At 45.7% G+C, this 13,096-nt stretch overlaps 1 protein-coding gene across 1 annotated transcript in view; it reads left to right on the forward strand.

The window, feature by feature from the left end:
* Positions 1–13,096, forward strand: part of LOC137420693 (rho-related BTB domain-containing protein 2-like) — a 149,300-nt gene that overhangs the window by 69,249 nt on the left and 66,955 nt on the right. Inside the window, 1 exon segment of the mRNA XM_068105972.2 lies at positions 2,004–2,122. Coding sequence (XP_067962073.2) covers positions 2,004–2,122 — 119 coding nt within the window.

Consider the following 13,096-nt stretch of genomic DNA (forward strand, 5'->3'; position numbering starts at 1 on the left):
CTCTGAAAAAGTGTTAAAGCTGTTATTTTTCACTTATTTACTTATTTATTACCTCCGTCACCAAAGGTGGATGGAGGTTATGTTTTCACCTCTGTCTGTCCGTTTGTGAACAAAATATCTTTAAAATTTGTGGACGGATACGGACGAAATTTGGCAGTGATGTAGCGTATGTGACTCGGACGAAATCATTAGATTTCTTGAAGATCCGGATTTGGATCCGGCTATACTATAATTTTTAAAGTGATTCTTCACCATTGGGAGATAGGGCCAAAAACAATACATAGCAGGATATCTCAAAATTGTGGACGGATTTGGACGAAGCGTGGTGGACCGGTTGGGTGTCTGACAAGGACGATTCGATTCGATTTTGGTGAAGTTCTGAGTATGGATTCAGATATGAGAATTATTTCATTTTTTAAGTGATTCTTCACCATGGGAGATAGGGCCAAAACGATACATTGCGGGATATCTCAAAAAGTTGTGGATGGATTGGACGAAAGGCGAAACTTTAAGGTTGTGGGTGGGACAAGGAAGAATCGATTCAATTTTGGCGAAGATCCGAATCCAGATCCAGCTAGTAGAATTTTTAAAGTAATTCTTCACCATGGCCAACCAGGCGCAGGTATGCTCCCTACTGAGTGGCCGTTCTAGTTTTCTTTTGTCATGGGGGAGTTGGGAGGAGTGGAAGGTATCAATATTTTGGAACCAATTTCATCCCTCTCTCCCACCCCATACCCCCTTTCCAATCCCATTCAACATTTGAAAGTCTGGATTTAACTCTGAGGTGACGAAATAAAATGATTATGAAATTAAAACTTGGCAAACTATGTGCTCTGTTATACTGCATGACCCTCCGACCCGAGCTCACAACTTGCTCAACACCCTGGTTTGTTCACACTGTTCTTGATGTTCAGTTCAATTCAGTCTATTTTCCACTATTTTTCCATACTTCAGATGTATTTCTATACTACTTTTCCGATACTTCAGATTTCCATACTCCTTTTCCTTTGCTGCACCTCTGCTCTGGAATGACTTGCCTTCCTCTGTTCGACATGTTGACTCTCTCCTGCCTTTAAAACCTCCCTCAAAACCTATCTGTTTCACAAGTCTTTCAAAGTCTAAGTCCTGTTTTCCCTTTGGTTTGAGGTGGGACAGAGATCGAGAGTATGTCTGTGTACATGTGCGGGGGAGGGAGGGGAGGAGGAGGGGGAGTACAACATCTGTGGGTTTTGAATGGGGAGGGAGAGGAATAGGGCAAGAGTGAAGGTGTGTCTGTGTGTGTGTAGTGTGTGCGGTGTGTGTGCGTTCGCATGATAATGTAAAGCGCCATGAGGGTCGTTAACTCTGCTTGATGGGGCTATATAAGACTCCTTTATTATTATTATTTGGATGGGTGAGGAAGAGGTGGGAGTTCTCGGGAGCAAGAAGTCCTGATGTTGCCTGAAATCTTAAACATTTTATTTTATCGGAGAAAACGCTTGAAATGAAATCAATTTGGGGGATGGGTGGAAATAGGCTGTAAATAATGAGGAAAATAAAACCTTTTCAAAAGAAGTCGAATAGAGAAAAAACCCCCCAAAAAAACAGAGGTCGCTAGTCTTTAAAATGCATTCTGGGTCATTCATGGGGTTGAGGAACTTAAACGATTCCCCCTTTCCCATTTTGATGGACAGCAAGGAATGAAAATGAAGTGCTTGCGATTTTCAGGAAGTAAAGAATGATAAGGGTAAGCGCAATCAAGGAGGTATTCGACTTGCGATTCACGTGTTGTTGTCATTCGTGTGCATTGCATTGGGACGGACCCAGGGTCGTAACGTGTGAAATGAGTATACATACAACCCTTTAATTGTGACATTTGTCAGTTAGATTATACATTGGTTTATCCATTTAACAATTCTGATGCAATTTGTCCTGCATGTGCCTGCTTTACTGCTGGTCTCGTGACCCGTGTACCAAGGATTGTGCAGTTAAAGCTTGTTTTTTTGTTTTTTTGAACTTTCCAGATGTGATATTTCGATTGGATGATGGTGTCGTGTCTGCACATCGTCCACTCCTCATTGCCAGCTGTGATTGGATGGCAGCATTGTTCGGTGGCTCTTTTGTGGAAAGCTACAGCCGAGAGGTCAGATTCTATCCTCCATTATTTTAGTGCCGAGGCAGTTTCATTTAATCTCTGCATTTTTACCCCAGACATTTAGTGGTTTGATTGCATGTGCTGTCTATCATCCGCCTGCTTCATCACACGATGCTCTGCTCAAACAACAAACAGCAACATGCATTTTAAGGCCATTTTCCCTGCTAGAGCGGGGGTTAGCCTTGCGGTCCCGATGACAATCTTCTCCATTTTGCCCTATTTTCTGCATCTCTCCTTGTTAACCCCCTTGCCCGCATTTCTTCTTCCACCATCTTTAGCCAAGTCTTTCTCGGTCTTCCCCGTCCTCTACTTCCTACATTCATTTCCATCACTCTTCTCAACCAGTCACTTTCATCCTTCCTCAACACATGACCAAACCATCTCAACCTGTTCCTCTTCACAGCATCAATCACAGGCTCTATTCCCATCATCTTTCGCAATTCATCATTTGTCTTCCTCTCTCTCAATGATACTCCCAACATCCACCGAACCATTGACATCCCACCCTTTCCAGCCTTCGTTGCTGCTCTACATTCATGACCCATGTCTCGCTCCCATAAATCATAACACTTCTCACACATGCAGCATATACCTTTCCCTTCAGCTTCAACGACACACCCCTCCTCATCAGCACGCCACTCAGTTCTCGAAACTTCTTCCATGCACATCTCACTCTAGCAACCGTTGCCGAGTCTGATCCACCTTCTCCATTCAGCATGTCTCCGAGGTAGCAAAATGTTTTCACACCTTCCAGCTTCACGCCGTCTACAAGATCCAACTCAACATTTCCTCCATCTGCAGCTCCCTCTGTGCACACCTTACATTTCAATGTAGCTGCCACACTAGTTATTGACCCTCTCAGACCACTACATTTTTGATGAACCCACTCAGCGCGCATTGTACATTGAATGGAGTTCATTTCGACACCCTTCCTGCACACAGCACATGGCCACTTCCCAGTTCTTTCCACCTCACCACATGCATTACCACTTGCCATCACGTTCGTCTTTCCTATTTTCACCTCCAGACCTTTTGTCTCCATACATTCCTTCCACTTGTTCATCTTTTCCTTCAGTCCATCCATACTTTCCGCAATCAACACCAGATCATCTGCATACAACAACTCCCATGGTAATCCCTCCTTAACGTTCTGAGCCAGCACCTCCATCACAGCTACGAATAGTAGTGGACTTAGTCCCGACCCCTGATGCACTCCCACCTTCACCTCAAACTCACCACTGTTCCCGTCCTTCGTCCTTACAGCTGTGCACGCTCTTTTGTACATTGCCATCACTACTCTGATCAACCATTCCTCCACTCCTAACTTCCTCAATGCCCATGTCAATACTTCGCGTGAACCCTATCGAATGCTTTCTCCAGATCAACAAACCCAAGAAACAACTACTTCCTCTTCTCCATGTACTTCTCCTGCAACTGCCTCACAATAAAGAGCGCGTCTGTCGTTCCTCTTCCTGGCATAAATCCAAACTGCATTTCGTCGATCTTCACCTTCTTCCTTATCCTCCTCTCCAACACCCTTTCCAATACCTTCATTCCATGCTCCAATAACTTTATCGCTCGGTACGAGCCACACTCTAGAGGGTCACCTTTCCTCTTGTATAGAGGGACGAGGGTACTCGGTTCCCAATCCACTGGAATGCGGCCTTCTTTCACCAGCAGATTACAGATCTCTGTCATTCTCTTCACACCCCAACTTCCTGCTGCCTTCAACATATCTCCCACAACTCCCGTCGGCCCTCCCGCTTTTCTACTCTTCATTGCTTTTATCGCTTCCTCAACTTCCTTCTCAGTTATCTTCTCTGCCGGTCCTAAAACTGGGTTACTCTCTATGTTGCCATCCCATTCATTCTCTGTATTCAACAGCATTTCCATATATCTTTTCCATCTTCCTTTAATTCCATCTGGGTCCACAACGATTTGTCCCACTTCATCCTTCAAGCAACTCACCCCCATCACATCACACCTCTCTTTCGCTATCTGCTTTGCAATCCTGAATACTGCTCTCTGACCCTCTTCCGAATCCAAGCTTTCTCCGAACATTTTCCTACATGCCTCCTGCGCCTTTGCTGCCTCTTTCTTTGCAGCCTTCTTGGCTGCCTTATAACTTTCATGCTCTGCTTTTTCTGCTCCCGTACCCTTCGCCTTCTGCCACTCCTTGAACTTCTTCCTCTCCTCGTCAATCCTCTTTCCAACTTCCTCATCCCACCACCATGTTTCCAAGTGCCTCGGTGGTCCTTTTGTCCATCCACATACCTCACCAACGGCTCCCAACAGACTATCTTTCATTGACATCCAACCACGTTCAAGCTCAACCACATCATCCTCTACCCTACTCAGCCTCTCTTTTAATGCCTCCCTTACTGTCACCTCTTTCAACCTCCACACCTTCATTCTCGGTTGGTACTTCACCCGCCTAGCTCTCCTTGCACCTTTCACCCTTATGTCGCAGATGCTCTGCTCATTGAACATATATCATCCACATTAGATACGTTGCAGACTAAGTACCCCAGTGCATGATTTGTGATTCTTGGTGATTTCAATAAGGTGACACTGAATTAATTTGTCAATTAATTGGTTCAGTCCAAGTTGTTAAAACCCCTACCAGAGGTCAGGCTATCTTGGATAAGATTTTGACGAATTTAAAACACCAATACCAGGAGCCCAAGATATCGGCACCTATTGGTCTGGGGGACCATAACGCAGTTCTGTGGCGACCTTTGCAACTTGACAAGAAGCGTAACGTTCGCCATACACGTAATGTCCGTCCTAACACTCAGACCAACGGGCCTTTGGTTAGTGGATAACTAACCACAAATGGAGCGAGGTTGAAGTTGCTAAAACTGTGCAAGAAAAAACTTCCGTATTTTACTTGGAATTGCACAAGGCCATTGATATAAAATAATTTTCCCAACTAAAGTCACATCCATCCACTCATGAAATCGCTCATCTTGAAAAGACATAAAGCCTTTTCCAGTGGTAAATAATTTTTATGGTGAATGCTACACAATAAAATAGATTAGTAAAGTGTGCTAAGCGACTTTTCTATGACTCCAGTGTTGGCAAATTGAAAAGCTTAACCCTCGTCGGTGTTATCGTCAAATAAAAAAAAACAACTTACTGGACGTAACGACAAAACACGTTTTACCTTGGCGGTGATGTCATCAAAGGATGCTGCCAATGAAACGAACTAACGTTTCCATCTCCATGGCTCAGGACATTCCACAACTCGATTTTAGCCAGTTGTCTACCTACCTTCTGCTGCTCCACCACCTTCAGTGTCTCTGCAGGATGTTTTTAAGAAACTCAAGAAATTTAATATTAATAAGAGTGGTGGGCCGGACTATATTCCACCTTCTATTATCAAATAATTTGAATACGAATTGTGTTTCCCTCTTACTGCAATATTCAACTGCTCCATCTGAAGGTGTATTACCTGATATTTGCTACTCAGCTTATGTTATATCCGTTCCGAAGTCTCAACCACCATCTGCGTCCAATTTCACTCATGTGCTTATTTTCCAAAGTTTTTGAACATTTGTTTGTAAATTGGATATGTAAGGACATTAGGAATTCTGTTGACATTCCACAGTTTCGTTCTAATCAGGGTTTGTCTACCACTCATTATTTAGTTAAAATACTGGATGATAATTGTTAAGTGAACTGATAAACTTCAACATTCTTCAGTTTTGGTAGCTACTTCTTTAAATTATCTAATATCCCAAGGATGTGTTTAAAAAAAAAAAAAATTATCCAATATAAGTCAGGCTCTCAGGTGTACAACAGGGTGGTTTCTACGTGGGGGACTGTTGTGGAATTTGGACAGTATGTAATTGATGAATCAAGAATTCAATGTCCAAACCTTTTGACAGAAGAAGGATTGACAAATTTTAATTCCCAAGGAGGATATCACTTTCGTTTACAAGAAGATACACAGCAAGAAACAATAAACCTTTATCAAACCAAGAGGAAAACACTGCAAATCAGGAAGAGCACACTGCCAGATACACAACAAAATCCTAAATCAAGGTCCTAAGTGAAAAATTCTAGTACAGTAGAGATGTACAAAGAAAATGTCATAAAAACACACCAAAAACACCAGCATGCACAGTATACAATATCAACATACAGTATTTACAACCCAAGTGAAATCCTAAGTACACTATCAACATACAATAGTTACAAACCAAGTGAAATCCTAAGTACAATATCAACATACAATACTAGCAGAAGTACCCGGCGTTGCCGGGTGGGGGAGGGGGAGCGGAGGGGTGGAAGGGGTGGGGAGGGGAGGGGGGGAAGGGGATGGGATGGGAGGGAGGGGAGAAGGGCAGGAGGGGGAGGGGGGAAGAGGAGGGGAAGGAAGGGGGCGGGGGGAGGAGGGGAGGGGGCAGGGGAGTGTGAGGGGGAAGGAGGGGGCGAGGGTGGGGGAGGGGAGGAAAGGAGTGGAGGGGGAAGAGGACGGGAAGGGGAGGAGGGCAGGGGGAATGGGGGGAGGAGGGGAAGGGGGCGGAGGTGGGAAGGAAGTGGATGGGAGGGGGAGGGAGGGGAGGGATGGAAGAGGAGGGGGAGTGGGGAAGAGGAGGGGAAGGGAGGGGGCAGGGGCAGGGGAAGGGGGCGGAGGTGGGAAGGAAGGGGAGCAGGAGAAGGGAATGGGAGGGGGAGGGATGGAGGAGGAGGGGGAGTGGGGAGGAGGAGGGGGAGGAGGGGGAGGTGAAGGGGGGAAGGGGGAGGAGAGGGGATGGGGGGAAGGGGATGTTTGGGGAAGGGAAGGTGGGGATGGGAGGGGTGGAGGAGGAGGGGGAGGGGGGAAGGGCAGAGGGGAAGGGAGACGAGAGGAGGGGGGAGGGGGAGGGGGGAAGAAGGGTGGAAGGGGAGGAGGAGGGGGGAAGAGGGGAGGCAGGTGGAGGGGGCAGGGGAATGGGGGGCGGAGGTAGGAGGGGAAGGGGGGAAGAGGAGGGGAAGGGAGGGGGTGGGGAGGAATGGGGAGGAGGAGGGGAAGGGGGCGGAGGGGTGAAGGGGGAGTGGAGGGGGGAAGGGGATGGGAGGGGAGGGGGGAGGGAGGAGGAGGAGAGGGGTGGAGGAGGAGTGGGAGGGGGGGAAGGGGAGGGGGGGAAGGCGAGGGGGCAGAGGGGAAGGGGGAGGAGAGGAGGGGGGAAGGAGGGGGAGGGGGGAAGAAGGGTGGAAGGGGAGGGGGAGGAGGAGGGGAAGGGGGCAGGTGGAGGGGCAGGGGGAATGGGGGGCAGAGGTGGGAAGGAAGGGGAGGGGGCATGGGGAATGGGGGGAGTAGTGGAAGGGGGCGGAGGTGGGAAGGAAGGGGCGGATGAGGGAGAGGAGGGGGAGGAAGGGATGGGAGGGGAGGGGTGGAAGGGATGGGAGGGGAGGGGGAGGAAGGGGTGGGAGGGGAGGGGGAGGAAGGGATGGGAGGGGGAGGAAGGGATGGGAGGGGAGGAGGGGAGGGGAGGGAGGGGGAGGGCAAGGGGTGGGGGAGGAGGGGAAGGGAGGGGCGGGGGGAATGGGGGGGGAGGAGGGGAAGGGAGGGGTGGGGGAATGGGGGGGAGGAGGGGAAGGGGACAAGAGGGGAGGGGGAGGGGGAAAGGAGGGGGAGGGGAAAGGAAGGGGAGGGCGAGGGGGAAGGGGAGGGCGAGGGGGAGGGGGAAAGGAAGGGGAGGGGGAGGGGGAAGGAAGGGGGAGGGGGGAGGGGATGGGGGGAAGGAGGGCGGTCTGACGGCGAGGATGGAACATCACGTGATCGCTCTGACCGAATCAGCGAGCTGCTCTGGCACAGGCTGAGATTTAGTGTATGAATGTTCCTCGCTGAAATGCGCTAAGTTAAATATGAATTTTAAAAATGGATCTCATCATCGGAGGTCATTTTTAGGTAGGCCATGTCCTTCCCAGGCCCAATGGCCATGTCTATGCCAAATATCAAGTACGTGAGCCTCTCCGTTTAGGAGTCTATAGTTAACACACACACACACACATACACATACACACATACACACATACACACATACACACATACACACATACACATACACACACACAAACTGTGTTTTATTTATGTAGATTTACAAACCAAGTGAAATCCTTGCAGCTGAATTTGTCAGCATGTCTTTTATACCGGCTGGAAACAAAGAAATAAATTGGGAGGAGCAAGTGAAAGGAGGAGCGAAGATGGGATTGGTCGCATGAAGAAAAGGGGAGGAGAGTAGTCGGATTGGTTGAGCAAGGTATGGGTGGGAGGGATGAGAACAGTGGGGATTGGTCGAATGGCATGTGGGAGGGATAAAGAAATGCAATCTGATAGGTCGAGTGAAATGTTGGGATGGGCAGACTTCCTGCCGAGTGAGTTAGAGATTAGGTCTGCATATCAAATATTCTTAATGAGGCACATCTGTTTCCCATTGTCTTTTGTCCGACCTTGCGGAGCCATCATTCTTTTAATTATCCTTGAAGACTTTGAGGACATTTGAAGATCATTCATTGACTATCAGTGAAGCATTTGTAAGAAATAAGTAGATATATCTTTTACTCGTCTTCAACACTGCAAGGACATCTGAAAGGTTACTTACTTTATACTATGTAAATGTAAACTACAAAAAAACTTTATATATTTTACTTGTTAAACTTTTAAATACTAGGGCATGCCCGTACTATATATATATCTAAAATTATATCCCCCCCCTCTATTTACATGAAATGGTTTGGTCCAGCGAACGGCTTGCGTGAACGGAAAGCGAACGGCTTGCGAGTCCGTAAGTCCGGAAGTGACGTCCTCATTTGACTGTCCGGAAGGTCGCATATCGCAGTTACGATGAATCGCAAATTAGTTTTAATTAGTTTTAAAACATAGTTTAACGCCAACATAGTTTGCCAACGTGAAATAAATGAATACGCTCTCAAATGTGCCGTCCGAGGCAGAGTCTGTTCGCCACGTTCGGCACACGTGATAGCTCGCTGCTCTCTGATTGGTTGAATCGTTTTTTGGACATAGCTCGGTAACTACTTCTCCGATTAATATGAAACCTTGAAAAGGCACATCCTCAGGTCCCCAGCAATATATCTGGCAAGTTTCAATTAGATCGGACCCGTGGTTGTCGAGAAACAGCGGTCACAGACACACAGAGATTACTGGAATTATAGATAGATAATCTTAGAAATACCTGAGTTTTGCAAGCACATCAAATTCCAAACCTGCATGTTATCCGTAATTCATTCATCTTTAACATTATTGTTTCACAGGATTTTAGCATAACTGTCCTGATAATTCAGTAGATGTTTATAATTTTAAATATTGCTTTTGAAAAAGATTTACTGGGAACTCCTGACAGTTTTTTTAAAGTCGAAAGGCCAGAGATAGCTCCCCTGCTGAAGCAAAATTGTATGCAACTGCATCAATTATAGGTATTTAGTTCCGAATTGTTGCCTATATGGTTTGTTTTTTTTTAAACAAGACTGCATTGACAATTCCATATACAATTTTAACACTTTAAAAAACAGTCATAAGACCAACTTGAATGTGAAGTGGGAAGAAAGAAAGGTACATGTGAATCGCCATCCCCCAGAGGTCACGTCGGCAAAACAATTTACTTTCATGTATGCAAGTGGGAGGGAATACACCCCTCCAACCTGCAAAATAATTTAGAAGTATTTTGCATCTCACTTATCAAACAATGTTCGTTACATACTCTATATTGAGTTAATTTGACCTAGAGAACAGCGAAGATTTCACCAAATTTATTTAGCCAAAAGGCAAACAATCAATGCAAATGAAGAACGTTGTCTCGATGGAAATTAGTTTTTACCAAACACAATGGAAATGGTAAACAAGTTTCTTTGAATACTGATTTACTCCTCTCTCGGGTCAGACATCGTGGCGCCAGCTGTCAGCCATATTTATTTACCGAGAAAACCATCTTTCTACAACTTGCTTATAGAACTCAGTAAAAAAAACATTTTATATCTATATTTGAGTGTATTAAAAACAACGCAACGAGATTTTCTGAATCGTTATTCGATATTGTACAAAATTATTTATCATTTGGGAAGATCCAATCTAATATTAATACTATATTTCAGAGCACCATATATCATGCTTAGTCATAAAGAAATAATTAAAACTATACAAAAAATGATTTACCATTCTGTGTTTTTCTACAAAACTATGACAAGAGGTGGTCTAACGTTGCCTCTGTTAAGAGTTATACTTTCCAGAGCAAATACATTTGGTCAGGGTGCCCGCGATAATTCACCTTCTGGAGACAAATTTTAACTTATTGATGGAAGTCATAAAAAACTTGCACACGAGGTGAGTAGGTTCTAAACACACGATCTTGACAGGTTGTGGCTCATAAAAATGACTCGGTTCACAGATAAATTCACACTTCCACAGGGACAATCAATGCTGGGGTCCCTCGATGCACAAAAATTGGTCCAATAGCTTTCTTAGCCATGATAAATGACTGTTTATGGTTATCCTAAAGTTTCGCACGACAAGTATGTTTATGACATAACCTTTTGTCAAACCTGTAGTGACACTGAACAAACTAGTCTTATACTGCAGCAACGTGACTGTCTCCAAGAATGGTTATCTAAAAAATAATATGAATCTTAACACAGTGCCAGTAAATGCCAGGTCATGGCTACATGTTTTTGAAGACTCTCGGCAGAGCTGCCTGGTTTTCATATCGGAAACTCGGCTATTAATCAGAGATTGTGTGTTAAACTGTTGGGCATCCATGTGCAAGAAAACTTGAAATGAAACACAAGTTCAGGCCATGTGCAAAACCTTCAACAGAAAATTCTACTTTTTACAGCAAGTAAAACGTAATATCCCTGTTTCTGATATAATACCAGTTTATTTACAGTATTTTAGATCCACTTTGGAATATGCTTCATCTGCATGGTTTTGTGGCTTAACTAGTGACTACCATATTTTTCGGTGTATTAACCGCACTTTTGGCCGCAAGAATGGCTTCAAGAGGGCGTCATGCTCAACCTTGGCTTGCGATACCAGATTACATCATGCAGACCTGTCTTGGCTTTGAATAGAACGGCTTTTCCTGCTGTTAAGAGTATAAAAGCCACTCAATTTAAGCCCACTGTATTGATCATAAATACGATCGGTAATCATCGTTCGTTCTAACCTGTTCAAAGCAAGAAGAAGTCCACCGATCTTCAGGAATAATCCGTTCTACCTGTCAAGATGTCAAGGCGTTCATACACCGCAGCGTTCAAAACTCTCCGTCTGCCGGTCTGCAGAATAGTTTGGGTAGCGGGAAGTTAGGAGGTGATTCAGCATAGACGAAACCATCATCCATCGCTAGAGAACAAGCAAGGCAACAATCGAGAAGATGCCAAGGAAGAAGTCGTTGAGGGAAAAGTCGGCAAAGTGGCCTAAGCTCGAGGAGCATCTCATCGCTTGGGTCCGGGAGAAGAGAGCAGAGGGTTACACCATCTCAACCCTTGCTCTCAGGCTGAAGGTGAGGAACTTAGCTAAGGAGAATGACATTGGGGAATTCACAGCCAGCTCATCGTGGGCCTTCAGGTTGATGGCACACCATGATCTGGCGTTTCGACGCTGCACACACATCTCCCAACATTTACCCGATGACATGGCTCATCAAACCCAAACGGCCCTTTTCACGCCCACAGATCCACAAGAAATATGGATGATACTGGTATAAATCCATTTTTTTTCCTTTCTCAAGTCGCAAAAAAGTCCTCTTTATAATAATAAAAATAACTTATTGATATCCTCTCCGCTCCAACTTCTTGAAAATGAGAATAAGACTGAGACAAAATGCAGCGGACATGGGAGCAAGCATGTCGATACCGCCATCACTTCGTCCCGTACAAAGTTAATGTACAAACGTATTTATATCTACATCAGAAAAGAAAATGATTTTTATATACGTATATATATATACAGTCATGTGAAAAAGTAAGTACACCCTGTCGTGAAAATCAAGCTCAGACACGACTTGACCTCTGGGTAGGTTTAATATCATTTAGATCTGTAGTACATCCTGTAAGAATACATGCATGCAACAGGCATTAAAATCAGAGTATTTCATGAGCAGCAATGGTTGATTCAATATAACAATGGTCCTACAGAGAGGACAGTCAGCGCAGCATTTAGGGGCGTACATACCATTCAAACTACAGGACTATGTCACAGTGAGTTCCGCTGGAGTGTCTGCAGGAGTGTCCGCGCGCCCCGGTTGTCCCGGGTCTTATAGACGCCCCTTCCGTAGCGAGCACACCCTGGGTTCACCTTGGTATAATTTCACTACATTCTCCCCGCCGTTAGAACTATGCTGCCACTAGGCAGGAAGCGAGCGCGCGTCAGCATTAATAGGTAGAGGAAGTCATTATATCATTATTAGGGTGTCAAAGAAATATCCCTATTGATTCTTGTCTTTGCGCCATTGTGTTATGTTTCGCACACTGTCAAAGCGTCTTTAGGGCTTCCTGGAAAGCGCTATACGAAACAAATCCATTATCAGTAGTACAGGTCAGTCGGTCCATCCGTAGAGGTCAGTGTGGCGAATTACCCTGCCAGCACAGGTTCGGAAACTACCGGGTACGTCGTCCCCAAATCCGGAGTCCCCTGCTTCGGAGTAGCCGCTGGAGGCAGGTGTCGGAGGGGCACCTCAGTGCCCTCACCGCTTCAGGCAGGGGTGTATCAGGCGAAGGGAGGGACGGCAGATGTTCTCTAGGCGCACTCATAGCCTGGTTAGCAAACATGTCCGATACTGGCAGACGATGAGCCTGTGGGTCACAATAGTCTAGTCTCACGGGCCTATGTGCTGGATAAGGTGTACCTTTGCGATATGCAACTCATTACATAAGGTGTACCTTGTCGAAGAGCGAATGTCCATTCGTCGCAATGCAACGCATTTCAGGCAGATGTGTCGATGTGGAAGATGTGTAAACCAG

This window comes from Myxine glutinosa, chromosome 2 (genome assembly GCF_964187855.1).
Source record: "Myxine glutinosa chromosome 2, kmMyxGlut1.1, whole genome shotgun sequence".
Lineage (NCBI taxonomy): Eukaryota > Metazoa > Chordata > Myxini > Myxiniformes > Myxinidae > Myxine > Myxine glutinosa.